At 37.4% G+C, this 17360-nt stretch overlaps 4 protein-coding genes across 6 annotated transcripts in view; 2 read left to right on the top strand and 2 right to left on the bottom strand.

Moving 5' to 3' along the window:
* LOC135123807 (mediator of RNA polymerase II transcription subunit 1-like) overlaps positions 1-3122 on the bottom strand; it is a 30377-nt gene extending 27255 nt beyond the window's left edge. The window contains exons 1-2 of the mRNA XM_064048684.1: positions 3113-3122; positions 986-1788 (exon numbers count right to left, since the gene is read on the bottom strand). Coding sequence (XP_063904754.1) covers positions 986-1788; positions 3113-3122 — 813 coding nt within the window. The remainder of the gene's footprint in view (positions 1-985; positions 1789-3112) is intronic.
* LOC135123515 (mediator of RNA polymerase II transcription subunit 1) overlaps positions 1-17360 on the bottom strand; it is a 188730-nt gene that overhangs the window by 17019 nt on the left and 154351 nt on the right. The gene's annotated exons all lie outside the window — the stretch shown is intronic.
* On the top strand, positions 4057-9744 carry LOC135123521 (BTB/POZ domain-containing protein 9-like). 3 transcript variants are annotated; one of them, XM_064048266.1, is made up of 11 exons: positions 4057-4286; positions 4344-4403; positions 4451-4517; positions 4574-4830; positions 4885-5149; positions 5209-5398; positions 5462-5609; positions 6892-7013; positions 9318-9355; positions 9403-9593; positions 9643-9744. In XM_064048266.1, exons 1-11 carry the CDS (start codon positions 4143-4145, stop codon positions 9688-9690), a joined length of 1530 nt encoding a protein of 509 aa, XP_063904336.1. In that variant the 5' UTR covers positions 4057-4142; the 3' UTR covers positions 9691-9744. The 3 variants fall into 3 exon arrangements, with proteins under 3 accessions (XP_063904336.1, XP_063904337.1, XP_063904338.1); XM_064048267.1 differs by having other exon boundaries at positions 5209-5383; XM_064048268.1 differs by lacking the exons at positions 5462-5609; positions 6892-7013.
* On the top strand, positions 11076-13442 carry LOC135123513 (uncharacterized). Its single transcript, XM_064048243.1, has 2 exons — positions 11076-11455; positions 11507-13442. Exon 2 carries the CDS (start codon positions 12164-12166, stop codon positions 13436-13438), a length of 1275 nt encoding a protein of 424 aa, XP_063904313.1. The 5' UTR covers positions 11076-11455; positions 11507-12163; the 3' UTR covers positions 13439-13442.

Genomic DNA, 17360 nt, shown 5'->3' on the forward strand with positions numbered 1-17360 from the left:
GCTCTTTATGACCTTAAAACATCTGCAAGATTTCAGAGCATTGGGTTTTGTAGTTCCTGATTAAATCAATAAAATATATTTACGCATTCATTAATTTTTTTGAGTCACCCTGTATATGCAAATCCAAAAAATATGAATGGAGTGATAGATCACAAGTACAGGCTCATCATATTTTGTACATTTTAGATATGATTTATTCAACAAACTTTTGAGCTGACGTCATCAAGTTTTTGGAGGGGATAAGCAAATATTTTTTGACTAGATTTATGATGCTCTTTATAGCCTTAAAACATCTGCAACATTTCAAAGCATTCTGGTTAGCAGATTAAAAATTAAATTTCAAAATGTTGTTTTATAATTTTGATTTTTTTTCCAAAAATCTGGACGTTTCGGGTGAAAAGTCGATTCAGAGTTGTAAACTACATGTGTAGGACTATGTTATTTTATACAATTGAAAACCCATTTACTATGTACAATTTTGAAGTGACGTCATCGCATTAGTGGTGGGGATGATTAGACAAATTTTGGTTAGCGTTTTACCATCTACATGATATTCTTAATATAAGTACAAAATTTCACAACAATCGGTCGAGTACTTTCGGAGATTATCTGTCTAATAAAAATCCGGGGGTAAATGTAATAATAAAAGTAACAGTACTGCATTTCCAAATTTTCGGGAAAACAGTGTGAACCGTTCTTGTAGATTTTGAGATGATGTTATCCCATTGGTGGTGTGGATGATTAGTCAAATTTTGGTTAGCGTTTTATCATCTACATGATATTCCCAATATACATACATAATTTGACAACAATCGGGCCAGTACTTTCGGAGATTACGTGTCAAATAAAAATCGACACAGACGCCAGACAGACAAACAGACGGAAACGTGAGATCACTTGAAGTCATGAAACGTCGAAAAAACATGAAAGTGGCAAGTCGTCCGGACTAGCTTACGCTCAGGAAGTAATAATTTCTTCGGCTTACCTTATCTGAATCGGCCAGCAACTCAGCCGGATCCAAACCACTCATCAGTTCCAAATCCGATTGAAACCCCAACCCCGAATTCGGCGTCGGGATCTCGTTCTCCTGCGAAATTGGCGTGCTCCTCGACGTCGAGTCGCTGCTCGACGTCTCCACCAGCATCTCCGCGTCCGTCGCCTCGCCCAGCTTCCTCTTGTTCTTCCACAAATCGTCCGACTTCCTCTTATGCGGCCGCTTCATCTTCTCCTGTCCGTTCCCCGACAGAATGTTCGTCAACTCTATGCTGCTCAGCATGCCGTCGCTCGTCTGAAAATTCTGGAAATTCGCGTTGGCCATCATCGACTCGTTGAGGAACATCCCTTGATGTCCCTGCATCATCATGCCGTGGCCGCCGTTACCAGGGGGTTCTTGCTTGATTTTGTCTAACCCCCCGAATTCCGTCAATCCTCCACCTGGGGCCCCCTTGTGACCCCCAGGGTCGCCGGAACCGAGGGGTAAACTAAAATTTTCGTGCCCGTTGTAATGGCGTTTGGCAGCTTGCTTCTCCCATAGTTTGATGACGGCGCGCATCGTCACCGGGATGGAGAAGCACCGGTTTAGGATCTTCGTGCTGAGATCGGACGTGGCGTCGGAAGCGTTCGCCGGAGGCGGAGTTCCCGGACTGCGGATCTTGCAGACGAGGTTCGAAATGTCGGTTAGGTCGATTTCGGCGGTGGCCATGCTTTCTTCGACCGGGTGCTCGAGGGAGAGGGAGATGTGGGTCCAGGAAAGGGCACTTATTTCGAACATGGTCATGTTTTCGAAGTCTGAAATGACAAGGCAGATTTAGAAATAATGAACGAGTGGTTGAATACATTTGGGGAAAAAAATTGTCATTCACATTATGGAAGAGTTTATTAAGAAAACCAAAACGCATATCTTTTGATAAACATTTATTTCATGTTTTTTTTTTAGATTACGTCATCACTGATTTGAAGCGAATAAAGAAATACAATTTTGTCAAAGTTCTATGGTCGTCAACTTTTAAGTAGGGACAAATATATCAATTTAGAAGGGTATAACGTAGTACTGGCAAACAACAGTCCTATATTGGAAAAATTTCAGAAAAATTAAAAACTTGTTTTAACTTAACTAGTAAAATAAGTAGCTTTATTAATTAATTAATTTTTGGACGGGATAAAGCATTTAAAAAATCAATCGATGAAATTTCTAAGAGAAATTGTAGATACTATTGTTGTTAGATTTTGAATTTTGTCACAAAAAGCTAATAGACAACGTTAAAAATAAGTTTGTATTAATAAGTAGTCACAACATAAGTATTACAGCGACCTTTTTAAATCTACATATTTATTCAGCAAAATATTAATATGACGTCATTACGTTTTTAATGCGGATGAATAAACAAATTATGGTGAAGATTTTTATATTTAAATATCCCCAAAACTAATCTAATATTTTTGGGTGGTTATTGCTTGTTAAGAAGTCACCGACATACAGCTAGACAAACAGCCGCAAATCAGAATTTTTATTTTATTTTAAAATTTTAAAGAAATCGTTGACGAAAACATATCATTCAGAGATAAATAAAAGTGTTGTTCTCCTCCTTGATAACTTCAATAATTTCCTTATCAGAGAGAATTCTACAAAAATAAAGCGATTTACACAATACTATAGATATCATCTCGTAGACAAACAAATCTAATCACCGATAAAATAAATTGATCTATATTTCTGTACAGCATAAAATGGCAAAAAACGAAGAACCTGAACAAACTATCCCTATTAGAAAATCCTCAAAAGTTTCTGATGATATGTGTCTTTTTTATTTAGTAGACTTTTTCCGACATAGTTTACGTTTTTCTTTAATAATAACGCTGTTCCTAATCTAAGCTCGAATAAATTCTTGAATTTTCATTTTAAAATTGCGTTTTTTTGGTTATATCATTTCATATTTCAAAAACTATACAAAATTTTGTGTTTTAGGTACTAGTGGTTTTTATATTTCTACTAAAATACTGTACAAGACTCAGCTCTGCAAATTGATTCATATAAGCCTTGATTTCGGGAAAAAAACTTAACACGATTTAGGGGTGTAATGATTAGTACAAAAAATTTGAGGCTAGTTACTACCGTAAGTCATTTGCTCGAAGTTCACTCTTTCAAAACTGGAAATATAATATACTATTAGGCATAGAAAATTAATTAATCATTTAAACGTTTAATTTAATTCACATTTTTTTGTTTTTAGATCAGCCGTACATAATTTCACGTATGAAGATATTGTTACGATTTATAAAAATTATAAAAACTTCAATGTATGACGTTAAATAGGAAATTATTACAAACAGAAAATATGCTGGCTATAGTGATTGCCAACTTCTAAGCTTTAAAGAAAGATAAGTAAGTTTCATTAGCACTGAAGGTCGACTATGCAGTTATAAGTATTATCATTACCAAAAACACCGATCCAATTGTATTTTCTACAAATATATTCCTTTTCAACAGGTCAAGAAAGAGTTTAGAAATTTTCTGAAAGATTTGCAATATTTCGACGTTAGATATAGGTTCTTTTACAGTAATAATAAACGATTATGTAAGAAGCATAGGTATAGCAAATAATAGTGGTAATTTTTTAAATAATTGTTTCAAATTCTCAAAACGAGGTTATCAGCTGTGAATTTATCATCATAATAACTAGTAAAACAAACTGTAAAATTAAAAACTGTACATTTCTAGCGCTACAGCAATGGATAACCATTTACGGGCACGTTGTATAAATTTTAAAATTAAGTAAAACTTTCAATAAACTATGAAATAACAACATAATTTTTGGAGATTAATTATTGCATTTCTTAAAGACAAGTGGATAATTACTGAGCATCAGAGATATCATATCGCACTTTACCATAATAAAAATTAAATAATTAAAAGAGTGAGTAAGGATTAAAGATATGGGGTGTACCCAACTAGGTCTAATTTTAAAACAGTTGATAAAGATCACGTGTTCTAGTCGATTCATTTCTTTATCGGTTTATCAGTAAGTTAACAAATCTATAGATAAATGTAATCAGTAATCACGTTGCAATCGCACCAGAAACTATGTTTCAGCCACCACTAAAATATTTCCTTGTCTAAAATTTTTAGATTTCTACTAACTACAATGGCAAACGAAGCAGAACCCCAACAAAAAATAATTATTACTGATTCTTCGAAAATGTATGAAGATATGTCACCTTACTACTTGAGGGAAACGTTTTCCGACATTCAACTAATCCTACCCGATAAAACAATTCATGCGCACAAAGTAGGTTTTTTCAGTGGTTTACAAAAAGATTAACTTGAAATAAATTTTAACTTTCAGATTGTGCTCGCTGCTAGATGCAAATATTTTGAGTCTCTTTTAATGAAAGACCCAAAACAAGTAAGAGAGTGTTCATGGAAATATTAACATTGCTAAATTGTTTTCAGGTTGAGATTACTTTACGGAATGTGCCGTCAAAAGCTTTTGAAACAATACTGTATTACATTTATACAGGTAGTCAGCCAAAATTGTAACTAGATGTCTATATTATCGTGTAAAATTCGTTGCAGGATCCATTGTCATCGCATCGGAAGACGAAAATGATATATCCGATATATTGCAGCTAGCACACGAATATTCATTAAAAACACTGGAAAAGAGTATAAACGAAAAAATGAATTCCATTGTGAATTTGTCAAATGTTTGTTCCCTTCTAAACAAAGCCAACGCACATGACATGGATGAGTTAAGACAAATATGTCATACTTTTATTGATGAACATGTTTCGCAAACGTTAGAATATGATTTTTTCAATGTTTTCACACAAGTAACATCTCCAAAATAGCGAGTTATACTTAAACATAACTATGACTCGTTTCAGAAATCTATCATTAACTTGTTGAAAAGGGATGCTTTCCCTGTTGAAGAAATTAATGTCTTTAAGATAGTGTACAACTGGTGCAAAATTAACAAAGACTTAAACAAGTTGGTTATTGAATGTATTCGGATATCTACGTTAACGCGAAACGAAATTTTAACTGTTGTTTGGCCGTCTAAAATAGTTGATGAAGCAAAACTGTTGAATGCTCTTGCAGCGATTGAGGTTAACGGTCCGAAAGCAACACAGCGACGTTATGCTGGACGGTGTAAGTACGAAGACTGATTAAGAGACAAGTCGAAAATATAGATTTGGATATATTTTTAGTGAAAGATAAAAATCTTGCTACAGCAGATAATGTTAAAGTAATTTCTGGATTAAATACCGCAATGTTTTTTGAAGAAACTGAAAAGTATGAAGAAGGTGCTTATCACAATGAGGACGATAAAAACGGTATTACTGTAGATCTTGGTGCCGTAAAATGCTTCAATTACATAACAATGTATGTAATTATTAAGTAAGTACCGTTATTTCTGAGTTCGTTTAATGATTTTTTGAGATAGTACGTAAATATCTGTAGAAATTACTTCTCCCCTTACTACATAGAAGTTTCAACAGACCTTCAAAAGTGGCATAATGTTATAGATTACAGCCAATACTATTGTGCGTACATTCAAAACTTATATTTTGAAGAACAACAGGCTAGGTATATTAGGATAGTCTTAAAGGTATATATTATAATTTTACTAAACTAAGAGCCGGTTTACAGAAGCTCAATTAAATATTTGATTAATGGAGTAAATTTTTAATGCGACATTAAAGTACCACGTGACAGACTCTAGGCCAATCAGGCGTCACTAAACGCCTCATTAAAAGCATAATTAACTTAATCTCAATTGAAATATTCTATAAGCTGGCCCTAAGCAAGATAAAATAACTGTACATCGAGGAGATTGGACTAAGAACGCGGGGAGCATGTCGTATGCTTCCAATGATACGGTTTTGAGACAAAATCACACCGCAACCATCGTTTACGTTTGGTTTATGAACTATGTCCACGTGAGGGCAGACCTAGGAAACCCGATCGTGTTACCGTACATACCAGTTATTTTGCTTTAGGTATACGTAATGTGTCTTTTTTTTTAATAAACTCAACATGGTGAGCTGCAAACTTTGTAAATCTGAGATGAAAGTAAACAATCTCGGAAAGACACTTGGTTTTCATAATCATCCCCTTGTTGGATGATAAACCAAATTGCTCCGCCGCTGCTTAGCGGTAGTTTCGAACCTAGGGACGTGGTTAAGTCGAATGCATAGTCGTAAACGGTGTTTAGATTCATAGGGGTCGGTGCCACAAATTTCACCGTATTCCTCCGTTCTTATTCCACCCTCCACGCTGTACATGCAAATATTTTTACTTCCAACAGAAAGACAATAATATGTGAGTGCGACTAGATGCTAAAATTTAGTAGCAATTTCTAATCTTGTCAACTAGAGAAAGCAAATGGTATGCATGTCGAACCATTCATTTAAAAAAACACGTTTGCTTTATTCCTAAACGATTGTCCTTTTTTATTAACGAGCAACCATTGATACTGAAACAAATAAAAATAACGTCCGAAGTGCTGTTGCCAACTGAAATGTGAAGGCGCCTAAATCAGATTAAAAATTTCGCCGAAAAATACCCATTCGTTCAAAAGTGGGATAAGAGGTTCAAAATCTATACTTATGTAAAAAATAAAATTTATATTTGTGTTATGGGGCTCTTTCGAATTTTTTCGTTATTTTTATGTTATAAATATGTCATGGATTTTATGTGTTACTTAAAATATTGCACTAATTAAACTCTATTTTTGGAGATAACACTAGTAGAATATATTGACTGTTCACTCCATAGATAAAAGTGTTAAAAATTTACTATTACACATTGCCAAGTTTCAAATCTTGACTAACTGTGATCTACAATCTACTCACCACATTAAAAATTTAATGCTATGAATTTCTTTGTAGACCCATGAAACCAGAATTTGTAGATTTCAAGTTTACATGAGCAGTAAGGTTCCTAAAATACATAACCAAGTTGTTTGCTCTTTTTCAAACATCATAACTTCCAAAATCTACATAAATTCATGGTAAGATGTTTATATTGTCCATTTTTTTTTTAATTTCTGGTGAAACTACAGTGAAATCTCTCCGTCACCCCCTATATAAGCAGACAACTCTTTTAAGTCGAACATTTTTTCATAGTCTAGGTACTGACAATATAAAAAAATATATACGTGAACCTCTCATAAACGGACTCTCCTTTGAGTGGACACGGATACCACGCATTTGGGTAAAATAATAGATATATTAGATATCTTCTGAACGGTAGTTATAGCCCTCTAGTTTTTATATAGATTGGAGCATTTCTTTGAATCACAAATGTGCAGATAAGTGTTTGAGCAATATGCATTAGCTATTTATGCTACTTTTTACTTAAAATTGAGAGAAACGCCTTTAATATGTTGCATATTAACTCTTAAAGACGTGTCCAAACGTATTAAAATAGGGGAAACTAAAACAGGCGGTATTATTAAATATACGGCACTCTTTTTTCTTAATACTGGCGTAATACTATATTGTGCAACAAGTTTTGAAAAGATCGTTTTCACACGAGTTTGACGTTTAGCCGGCAAAGGAGTGTGAAAAAAGTCAGTTTCAAACGTGTTGCACTTTATACTTTTTCTACACTTAAATGATACGCAAAAATTTTATAAACCAACTCAAGAACGCTATTTCTGTTTGATTGAATGTCCAGTAATTACTTTTATTTTATAGAGCGCGGGCGATTCTGTCCGATTTTAGGTGGTAGAAACTTCAGTTGATGTCGTAAATAAAACGCAGTTATCATTATTCTCAGCACTGAATCGAAGCGAAGCAACTAATTATTTCGTTTGTTGTTTGGATAATTTCAATAATTTTGGTTACCTATATCAAAAGTCAATTATGACAAGACTGTGTGAAAAATTTGCACACTATGTGTATGTACAGAAAGTATCTTTCAAAGTGAGTTTGTCGTGTGTTGTTCAGCACTTTTTATAGAACTGTAGAAAAAACAAATTTATTTGAGGCTAAAAAGATTGAACACTGACAAATTATGTAACGAATGCTTTACAAAAATAGAAAAGACATCGCTGCATCAGATAACTTAATGCATATGCCAGTATTTTTCCCCAAATATATATTAGACTTTCAGGACCTGTAATTCGAGCCAAAGGAAGAGTTTAGGGTATGGAAATTTCATGCTTCAACTGGTTGGCTTGAAATATTCGTAAACGCCTTAACATTTATTTTAAGGCTATTTCTGGTGAACCAGCAAGTGTGAACCAAGATGTAGAAACTTTCTTAAACAAGAATCCTCAACTCTTGAAAATCTAGTTGCCAAAAGATATCTATAACGCAAATGAAACGGGTCTCTTTTTTATAAACTTTTGCAGTGAAATAAAAAAATTGTGTTAACATGATCAGTAAGAATGAGAATAATTGAAATGTGGAACCACTGCCAAACAATACGTGTTAACAGCACTAACTTAGAAGAGTCCTTTAACATAGATAACAATTTATTAGTAGTAGATTTGACGAGTCAAATGAGGAACAAGTAGCAAATTATCAACAGTCTATTGATATGGTAAAGGACTTGCAATAATCTGTCAAATATCAGGAAGATTCTAAAGCATTGGAAATATCATTCGCTTGGAATTACACTTTGCAATATTTTATTTAAATCCAACAACCGCCAAACTACATAACTGGATTATTTTAATGATTAGTTAATTTTGCACTGAACTGTTTTCTGTTCATTTTTAGTATTCCAAAAAGTTCATTTTCTTATTAATATAGGCTTAGTTATTACGCTTGTAAAAACGAAATACTTATACAATTCATTTTTTTCTCATTAATGGACACTCAAATGGGAGGACGGGTTTTGGTCAGTTCTGAAGCTGTTCGCTGAAGAAAGATTTCACTGTATATGGACTAATAAATTAAGTTTCATCGTTTCTTTTATCACTTTGAGATACATGTCACAATTTTTAGAAATAAAATATGTATACGTAAACATACCATTAGAACAAGCAAAAATAGTTACATATTAAAAGTCCTTAATGGTTGTTTACGTTATACGTGGGGGCACTACTATCTACATGTGTGAAGTTTGCTCACAAGGATATATAGGTAGGTAAGCAAAATTCTATGGTCACACGAGTACGATAATAATGCGTTAGTCCACGTAAAACATACAGAATGTTATCTGCAATAAAATTTAAATAATTGAAAAATATATTTGTGTTTGAAATAATTGTACAACAATCACTCATTTGAGTGGGATAGGTTAAATTTATCCCGATGTTGTAGACAGAAACGGTTTTCAAACTTTTTTTTATTTATCAACATAGGGGGACGTCTGATTCATTTAGAACGTATCTGTATTTAAGTAAGTTTGCTAATTATTTATATATAAAAAATTACATTTTTTTTTAGATCAGCCATACATGATTTCACAGATAAAGGTTAGGTTGCAATTTTACAAATCTATATCTAGTATAGAAACTTCCTGCCACAACTCGCCCTGGAAAAGAGTTGAACTTCCAATAAACGAAAACGTACTTCTCCGTTTTAACGAAAGAGTAGTCAATTTGATTGAAATTACTGGTCAACTTTCTCCTAATAAGGTAAATTGCACCCTTTTGTTAACAGTTCTAATTACTGCCTATTCAACAGACAAAGGACCACGTCAAACAGTTTTTGGAAGATTTTGAATGTTTCTAATTGCAATACGAACAAAATATGTAAACTTCTCTAGTAAATTTGTTGCCATCCCAACACTTTTTTCATAAACTACACATCCTCAAAAAAAATTTAGCACTAAAGGACTCATAGTGAATGTCGGAGTCTACACTTGCCGCCTTATCGAAGCAAAAACTGAATAATCGAAATAACAATTTCCCGATAATGTCAAAAAAATTTGAGTCAATCAATATAATAAGTTTGTTAATACACTTAAATGTCTGCAGTTTATAATTGCAGTCAAGATCACCTAGAAAACTGTTTCTCTCAAATGCAACATTTAGGTGGCTACGATAATCCTACATGTGGCCCGCATATAAGAAAAATACTGATCAATGCAGAAGTGAATGATAGAGGAGCTGGAAGCTGCATTTCTTTAGAACAAATATGTATTCTTAATTGTCCGTCAAGATTTAAAAAAAAATTAATTATTTCTGTACGACACTCGCATCTATCAATTATTTGTCAAGAAGTTGTAATTTATATCCCAGGCTTTGTATCTTACAAGTTAGGTAAGGTATTAAAATGTAAAGCTTGTATTTCGTTTTTATTTGAAACAAAAGAAAATTAAACGGTATTTTTTTATCCTAGTGATTGGTTAATTCGTTGTGCGTAAAAACGGAACGAAAATTTAGATCTCGCAAGAACGAAAATACTAAAATTAATAAGCATCCTGTCATTCATGATGTCTTAAAATTATTTTTGGCGAAAAATTATTTAACACAGACCACTGTCATGCTTCATATTTAATGAGGTCTATAATTGAGTGCTGTTTAAATATACCAATAAAGTATTCATCCAAAAAATAGTGTGACAGTTCTGCCGATTCTGTCAGAAACATCTTTTAAAAACTTATTTCAAAAGTCAGAAAGGATTTTTTTAAACAAATTTTCTATAAATACATCATTTTTTGATGATTATATTTTTGCATTAAACTCGGTATATATATTGTTAGAGTTGGTATAAATTTATCAATTCCAGAAGGTCATTGTTTCCAAAAGTTAAGTTGTTTAAAAAAGGTTTCAGTTTTATAACAATTCTTAATCCTATTTTTTAAATTACATATTTGTGAAAGACTATTCTTTTAGTTGTTTTTTTATTGTTGAAATTATGTGTACACAGAAATGTAAGTAGTAATTGTGTTTATTATACCGTATAAAAAATAAAATGTTGAAATTTTGTTCTTCATACACTGTCTACGATTGTTAACAACTTTATTATTATTGTTATTATTACTAAATATTATTTCACATAGTACTTTCGCTCGCATCGCTACGTATTATTAATTTAAATTGTGGGTTATTAATGTGATTTCGAGTTTGAAATTTATACCAATAGTGAGTACATAGTTTTATATATTGATACGATTTTGGTTGATTTTGTTTATTTACATGAGTTTGTGAGGTTAGTTGACAGCTCTCATTGATTCGGGGTATCGATATTTTCCCCTCCCTCAATCAATTTGGGTATTTCAGACCGCGCATGCCACAGAAAGGAAAAAAAAAAAACCAGGAGAGACTCCATTTTGATTTTTCGAGTCGTTGGGAACGGGTGCAAGTGTTTTCAGGGTATCCAGTGCGAAGGGGCCATTTTTGGAGGTAGAGCCCTTATTTTAGCCAGTTGTGGCATTACTCTTCTCCAAATTGCGTTAGAGACGATTTGAGGCCACCGCATTTGGGAACGAGGACGTGTGTCCTGTGTTTTTGAGACCCCCGAAAATCTACTTTAAGGCCGCACACCATCAGAGGTAATTACTGGATTGGGTTCTGGATTGAAATTTAGTCAATCTTCTTTTCAGGCCTTTTTCTTTCTTCGCTTTATTTTTACCATTGGGTTTTTTTTCCCTCCTCTTTTCTACGTGCTGCCATCTTTTTGCGCTCTTGGCGTGGAAAGGTTTTTCTGTGTGAAGTTTGGACGAAGGTCAACTAGCCGCCCCGCCCCACCCCATTTTCTAAGTGAGGACGCCGTGTTGAACTCCGGAAAGAAGGAGAGGCGTTAGTTATAGGGTATTAGGTATTATTTTATTTTCTTGTATTTTTTTTATTATTTAAGTATATTCGCGTTCGGCATTTTCGCCACCGCCAGGAACGGCACTGTTGCGGTACGGACGCGAAGTACTCATAAGGTTAGGATAGTAATTTATTTAAGTTTTTTTTTATATTTAGATCGATAGTTTGTACTCAGTCACACAGTCACTCACCTCCCCCCGTTCTAAATAAATTTAATTAATTGTAGGCTCCAATTTTCTTTTATTTTTTTTTTTGTACCATCACCCACGGCCTTCCCGGTTGAGCCTAGTCGCGGTCGAGAGCCACGTAACAATTAATTTGGCGCCCAACGTGGGGCTTGTTCTGACTGTAGTGATTGGGTGATAACTGATTTTTGAGTAGGTATAATTTTTAGGGTTGAGGTAATCTTAAGTTGCGTCCTATATATATACATATATATCTAAGCTATGGATTCTCATAGGCTCACTCGAGATGAGCTCTTGTATGAGCTGGCGGTACGAGGGGTTGACGACATTGGTCATGAAACCGTAGGGGCGATGCGAAGGAGGTTATCGGAATTAATACGAACGGAAGAGTTTGGGGACTTGGTTTTTAGCCCGACCTTTCGCTTAGTTGTGGAAACCGAGATGCTGATTTGTACGGAGAAAATAGCTCAACTTTACGGTTTTGTCCAAAGTCGGCGGTCTATTGCGAAAAACAGCACAGAGGAACGAAATGTTGAGACTAAGTTAAGACACTTGTACGGACGCGTTAGTCGAGTTAGGCTTAGGTTAACGGAGGAGGAACGTGCTCAAATGGCAGATCGTCTGACCAACCTATTCAATCAGTTGGGCAGCATTGAAGTTTTAGTTGACTCTAAACTGGACGCGACGGTAGAGCCAAACGACCCAAACGTGCAACCGCCGACGGTTCCACTTTTGGGAGCGCAGGTCGTAAATATCCACAAGCACCAAGTTCCTGTTTGCCAATGGGGCTTGAAATTTTCAGGAAATAAACAGGGGATGAGCGTTAATGCCTTTCTAGAGAGGGTGGAAGAGCTTAGAGTTGCGCGAGGCGTCTCAGAGGTCGAACTGCTCAACTCGATAGTTGATCTCCTGGAGGACCAGGCGTTAATTTGGTATCGTTCGGTGAAAACGTCGGTTCTGTCATGGACGGGTTTTGTTAGGGAGCTTCGAAAAGAGTTTCTCCTATTTGATTATGCGACGGAATTGTGGCAGGAAATTAGGACACGAGTGCAAGGTCCGAATGAGAGTGTGGGGAGTTATTTTGCATGTTTGAAAAATTTGTTCAATCGGTTATCTGTCCCACCCTCAGAGGAAGAGAAATTACGCGTCTTGCAACGCAACCTTGCCCCATATTTGATTCAGGGAATCGGTTTGGTTGACATCAGTAGTGTCGATCAACTTTTGGACACCTGCAAGAAATTAGAGACCGTACGAATTTTGGCGACGGCTCCTCGGCCTAATGTCCCGAAAGCATCCTGCTTAGAACCGGATTTAGCAGGGCCTACTCTCGTCAAGTCTCGAATGGTGGCTCAAACTTCATCCGTTGGTTCGATTCTTTGCTGGAATTGTAGGGGCTCTGGTCATTATTTTTCCCAGTGTCGAGCTCCACGAAATGGTCGATTTTGTTTTAAATGCGGGAAACGAGACGTGACTACATCCACTTGTCAATGTAGGAACGCAGCTCGACTATCGGGAAACGGACAAAGAAACCACTAGAACACCGGCTAGGGGTTTCGCAGCGACAACCGGTGGATGATTCTTGGAAAACGTGGTTGGAATTTGTTAGGTTAGAGTGCAGGAAAGATGAGATTCAGGCGGTGAATTCCAAGTTTTTAGTTTCATCGGGAGATCCAAGGCCTTATTTACGAGTTTCAGTTTTAGGGATTGCGTTAGTTGGATTATTGGATTCAGGATCAAGTTCCACTATTGTCGGAGGTCCCGGTTGGGAAAAACTTCGTTCTCTCAACTTGCAATTACAAGAACATCCGGATGTCTCGTTAGCTGATGGTAGTCTTCGTCAAGTTTTAGGTTTTATCGATCTTCCCCTCCAGTTAAATTCACGCATTAGGGTTTTTAAGGTACTTGTTGTCCCTTCGATTACGACGGAGATACTTTTAGGTATAAATTTTTGGAAGGACATGGATATTGTTCCGAGAGTGGCGTCGAATTCTTATTCGCTGGGAGTTGCGGCTGTCCAAGGGTCTAGTGGCGACACGCCACAGCAGCGCGAGGATGTTTCCAAGTTGGTTGAAAGGTTCTTTACGAAGATGGGTTCGAAGTTGGGTTGTGCGAAAAATGTGGTCCATGTTATCGACGTAGGAGATCATTCCCCTATTAAACAGCGTTATTACCCTGTCTCTCCCTACATCCAACAACAAATTAACGCTGAAGTTGATAAAATGTTAGAATTAGGGGTGATAGAACCATCCAAGTCACCTTGGTCGTCACCAGTTGTAATGGTGAAGAAACCCAACAATGAATACCGCTTCTGTATTGATTTTAGAAAGGTCAACCAGGTTAGTAAAAGGGACGCGTATCCTCTACCATATGTTAGTACCATTTTAGATCGATTGCATAGCGCCAGGGTATTTTCCTCGATAGACATAAAAAGCGCATATTGGCAAATTCCACTTGCCGAAGAGTCAAAGGAAGTGACAGCGTTTACGGTTCCTGGGAAGGGACTTTTCCATTTCAGACGGATGCCATTCGGGCTACATACTGCTCCAGCTACATGGCAGCGCTTTGTTGATACGACTTTGGGTGCTGATTTGGAACCATGGGCTTTTATTTACTTAGACGATATAATCGTGGCGACACCCGATTTCGCGACGCATTCGGAGGTTCTTCGGAAAGTTTTTGAACGACTAGTTGACGCCGGTCTCACCGTGAATCGGGAGAAGTGCGAGTTCCTAAAGACGGAGTTGAGGTATTTAGGCCATATCGTGGATGCAAATGGGATCCGAACGGATCCCCACAAGATCGAGTGCATGCTCAATTATCCCAGGCCTACCAATGCAAAGGAAGTTAGGCGTTTTGTCGGCCTTGTCTCATGGTATCGTCGTTATGTTCGAAATTTCTCGTCGTTGGTTGCGCCGTTGACTCGCCTCACGCGGAAAAGGTGTGTTTTCGCTTGGACCCCGGAGGCAGAAGAAGGTTTCTTGGCATTGAAAGAGTGCTTGGTTACGGCTCCTATTTTGGCCACTCCGGACTTCAGTCGGCCGTTCGTGTTGCAATGTGACGCTTCTGGTCAGGCGTTGGGGTGCGTCCTTAGTCAAGACGGATCAGAGGGAGAGCAAGTAATCGCCTACGCGAGCAGAGCTCTCACGGGCGCGGAGTCAAAATATTCAGCCACGGAGTTGGAGTGTTTAGCCGTTTTGTTCGGTATCAAAAAATTTCGGCCTTATTTGGAGGGCGTTCGTTTTACGGTCGTTACCGACCATTTCTCGTTGTTGTGGCTGTACAAGCTACAAAATCCGTCGGGACGACTCGCCCGTTGGTCCTTGAGATTACAGGGATATGATTTTGAAATTGTTCACAGAAAGGGGAAGTCGAATGTAGTTCCGGATGCACTGTCCCGCGCTATCAACGCCGTTGATGTTCAGCCTGCTGATCATGATCCTTGGTATACATCGCTTTTACAGAAAATTAGGGCAGATCCGCAGAAGTACCCTCGTTTCTGTGCCAGGGACGAGAAGATTTACCGATTAGTAAAAGGTGGGTCGCCGTCCTACTGTGCGGACGATGATTGGAGATTGTTAGTACCTCCTTCATTACGTAAAGCTGTACTGGTAGAAAACCATGACTCTCCTACATCCGGACATCTAGGATATTTCAAGACGCAGAAGAGAGTCTTGGCCTTGTACTATTGGCCAAAAATGAACACTTATATCGCCCGATACGTTCGAAATTGTGAGGTGTGCGCCGCACAAAAACCGGAGCAACGTGCCCCCTATGGACAAATGGGCCATCGCACTGTCTCGAAGCCATGGGAGTTGATTTGTACGGACATTATGGGACCGTTTCCACTTTCCCGTCGACGTAATCGATTTATTCTTATTGTAGCTGATTGTTTCACTAAATACGTGTTGCTATTTCCGTTGAAATCGGCTCTAGGTACTGTCGTTTCCGAGCATATGGAAAACGATGTCTTTCTCCGGTTTGGTGTTCCATCACTAATTATTTGCGACAACGGCAAGCAGTATGTTAGTAATGTCTTTCGGAAGATGGTAGAATCTTATGATTGCAAAATTACGTTCAACGCCAATTACCACCCTCAGGCAAACCCTAGTGAACGTATTAACCGGGTTGTGAAGACGGCTGTTCGTAGCTATTTGACAGGAGATACGCACCAGGATTGGGACCGGAATATTTCAAAGATCGCGTTTGCCATCAACACCGCCGTACACGAGGTGACCGGATATAGTCCTGCGTACCTTAACTTTGGACGTTCTTTATTTTTGTCAGGGAAGTTACACCACAAGCTGACTTCCCCGCATCCGCAAGATGAGATTGTGTGTGATTCGCGAGAGAAACTAAACGACCACCTAAAGGAACTGTTTCGACTGTACGTCGATGTTCAGAAACGACTTGAAAAAGCCTATTTAGATAGTGCGAGCCGTTACAATTTGCGAAGACGTCCATTAGTCTTGGACCCCGGGCAGATAGTCTGGAAAAGGAATCGGGTTTTGTCAAATAAGGGCGAACGTTTCGCGGCCGGACTAGCACCCAAGTTTGTCAAGTGCGTGGTTCATCGGAAGGTGACACCAGGTGTCTACGAGTTATTGGACTATGATACCAGGGTGAATCTTGGCGCCTGGCATGTCCAAGATTTAAAGCTTGATAGGCACGAGGATTTCTAGTCCGCCGAGTTTCACCATTTTTTTTATTATTTTCTTCTATTATTTTATTATTTTCCATTATTTTCTTTTCTTCTTTATTTATTAAGAAAATCAACTTTTTTTTTCCACGTGGGCCGTTAGGGGTAAGTTTCTAAGGAAACTTCTTTTTTTTGTAAAGGGGAGATGATACGATTTTGGTTGATTTTGTTTATTTACATGAGTTTGTGAGGTTAGTTGACAGCTCTCATTGATTCGGGGTATCGATATTTTCCCCTCCCTCAATCAATTTGGGTATTTCAGACCGCGCATGCCACAGAAAAGAAAAAAAAAAACCAGGAGAGACTCCATTTTGATTTTTCGAGTCGTTGGGAACGGGTGCAAGTGTTTTCAGGGTATCCAGTGCGAAGGGGCCATTTTTGGAGGTAGAGCCCTTATTTTAGCCAGTTGTGGCATTACTCTTCTCCAAATTGCGTTAGAGACGATTTGAGGCCACCGCATTTGGGAACGAGGACGTGTGTCCTGTGTTTTTGAGACCCCCGAAAATCTACTTTAAGGCCGCACACCATCAGAGGTAATTACTGGATTGGGTTCTGGATTGAAATTTAGTCAATCTTCTTTTCAGGCCTTTTTCTTTCTTCGCTTTATTTTTACCATTGGGTTTTTTTTCCCTCCTCTTTTCTACGTGCTGCCATCTTTTTGCGCTCTTGGCGTGGAAAGGTTTTTCTGTGTGAAGTTTGGACGAAGGTCAACTAGCCGCCCCGCCCCACCCCATTTTCTAAGTGAGGACGCCGTGTTGAACT

Source organism: Zophobas morio, unplaced genomic scaffold, assembly GCF_036711695.1.
Source record: "Zophobas morio isolate AGI-343-1 ecotype UQ-CSIRO unplaced genomic scaffold, CSIRO_AGI_Zmor_V1 ptg000006l, whole genome shotgun sequence".
Lineage (NCBI taxonomy): Eukaryota > Metazoa > Arthropoda > Insecta > Coleoptera > Tenebrionidae > Zophobas > Zophobas morio.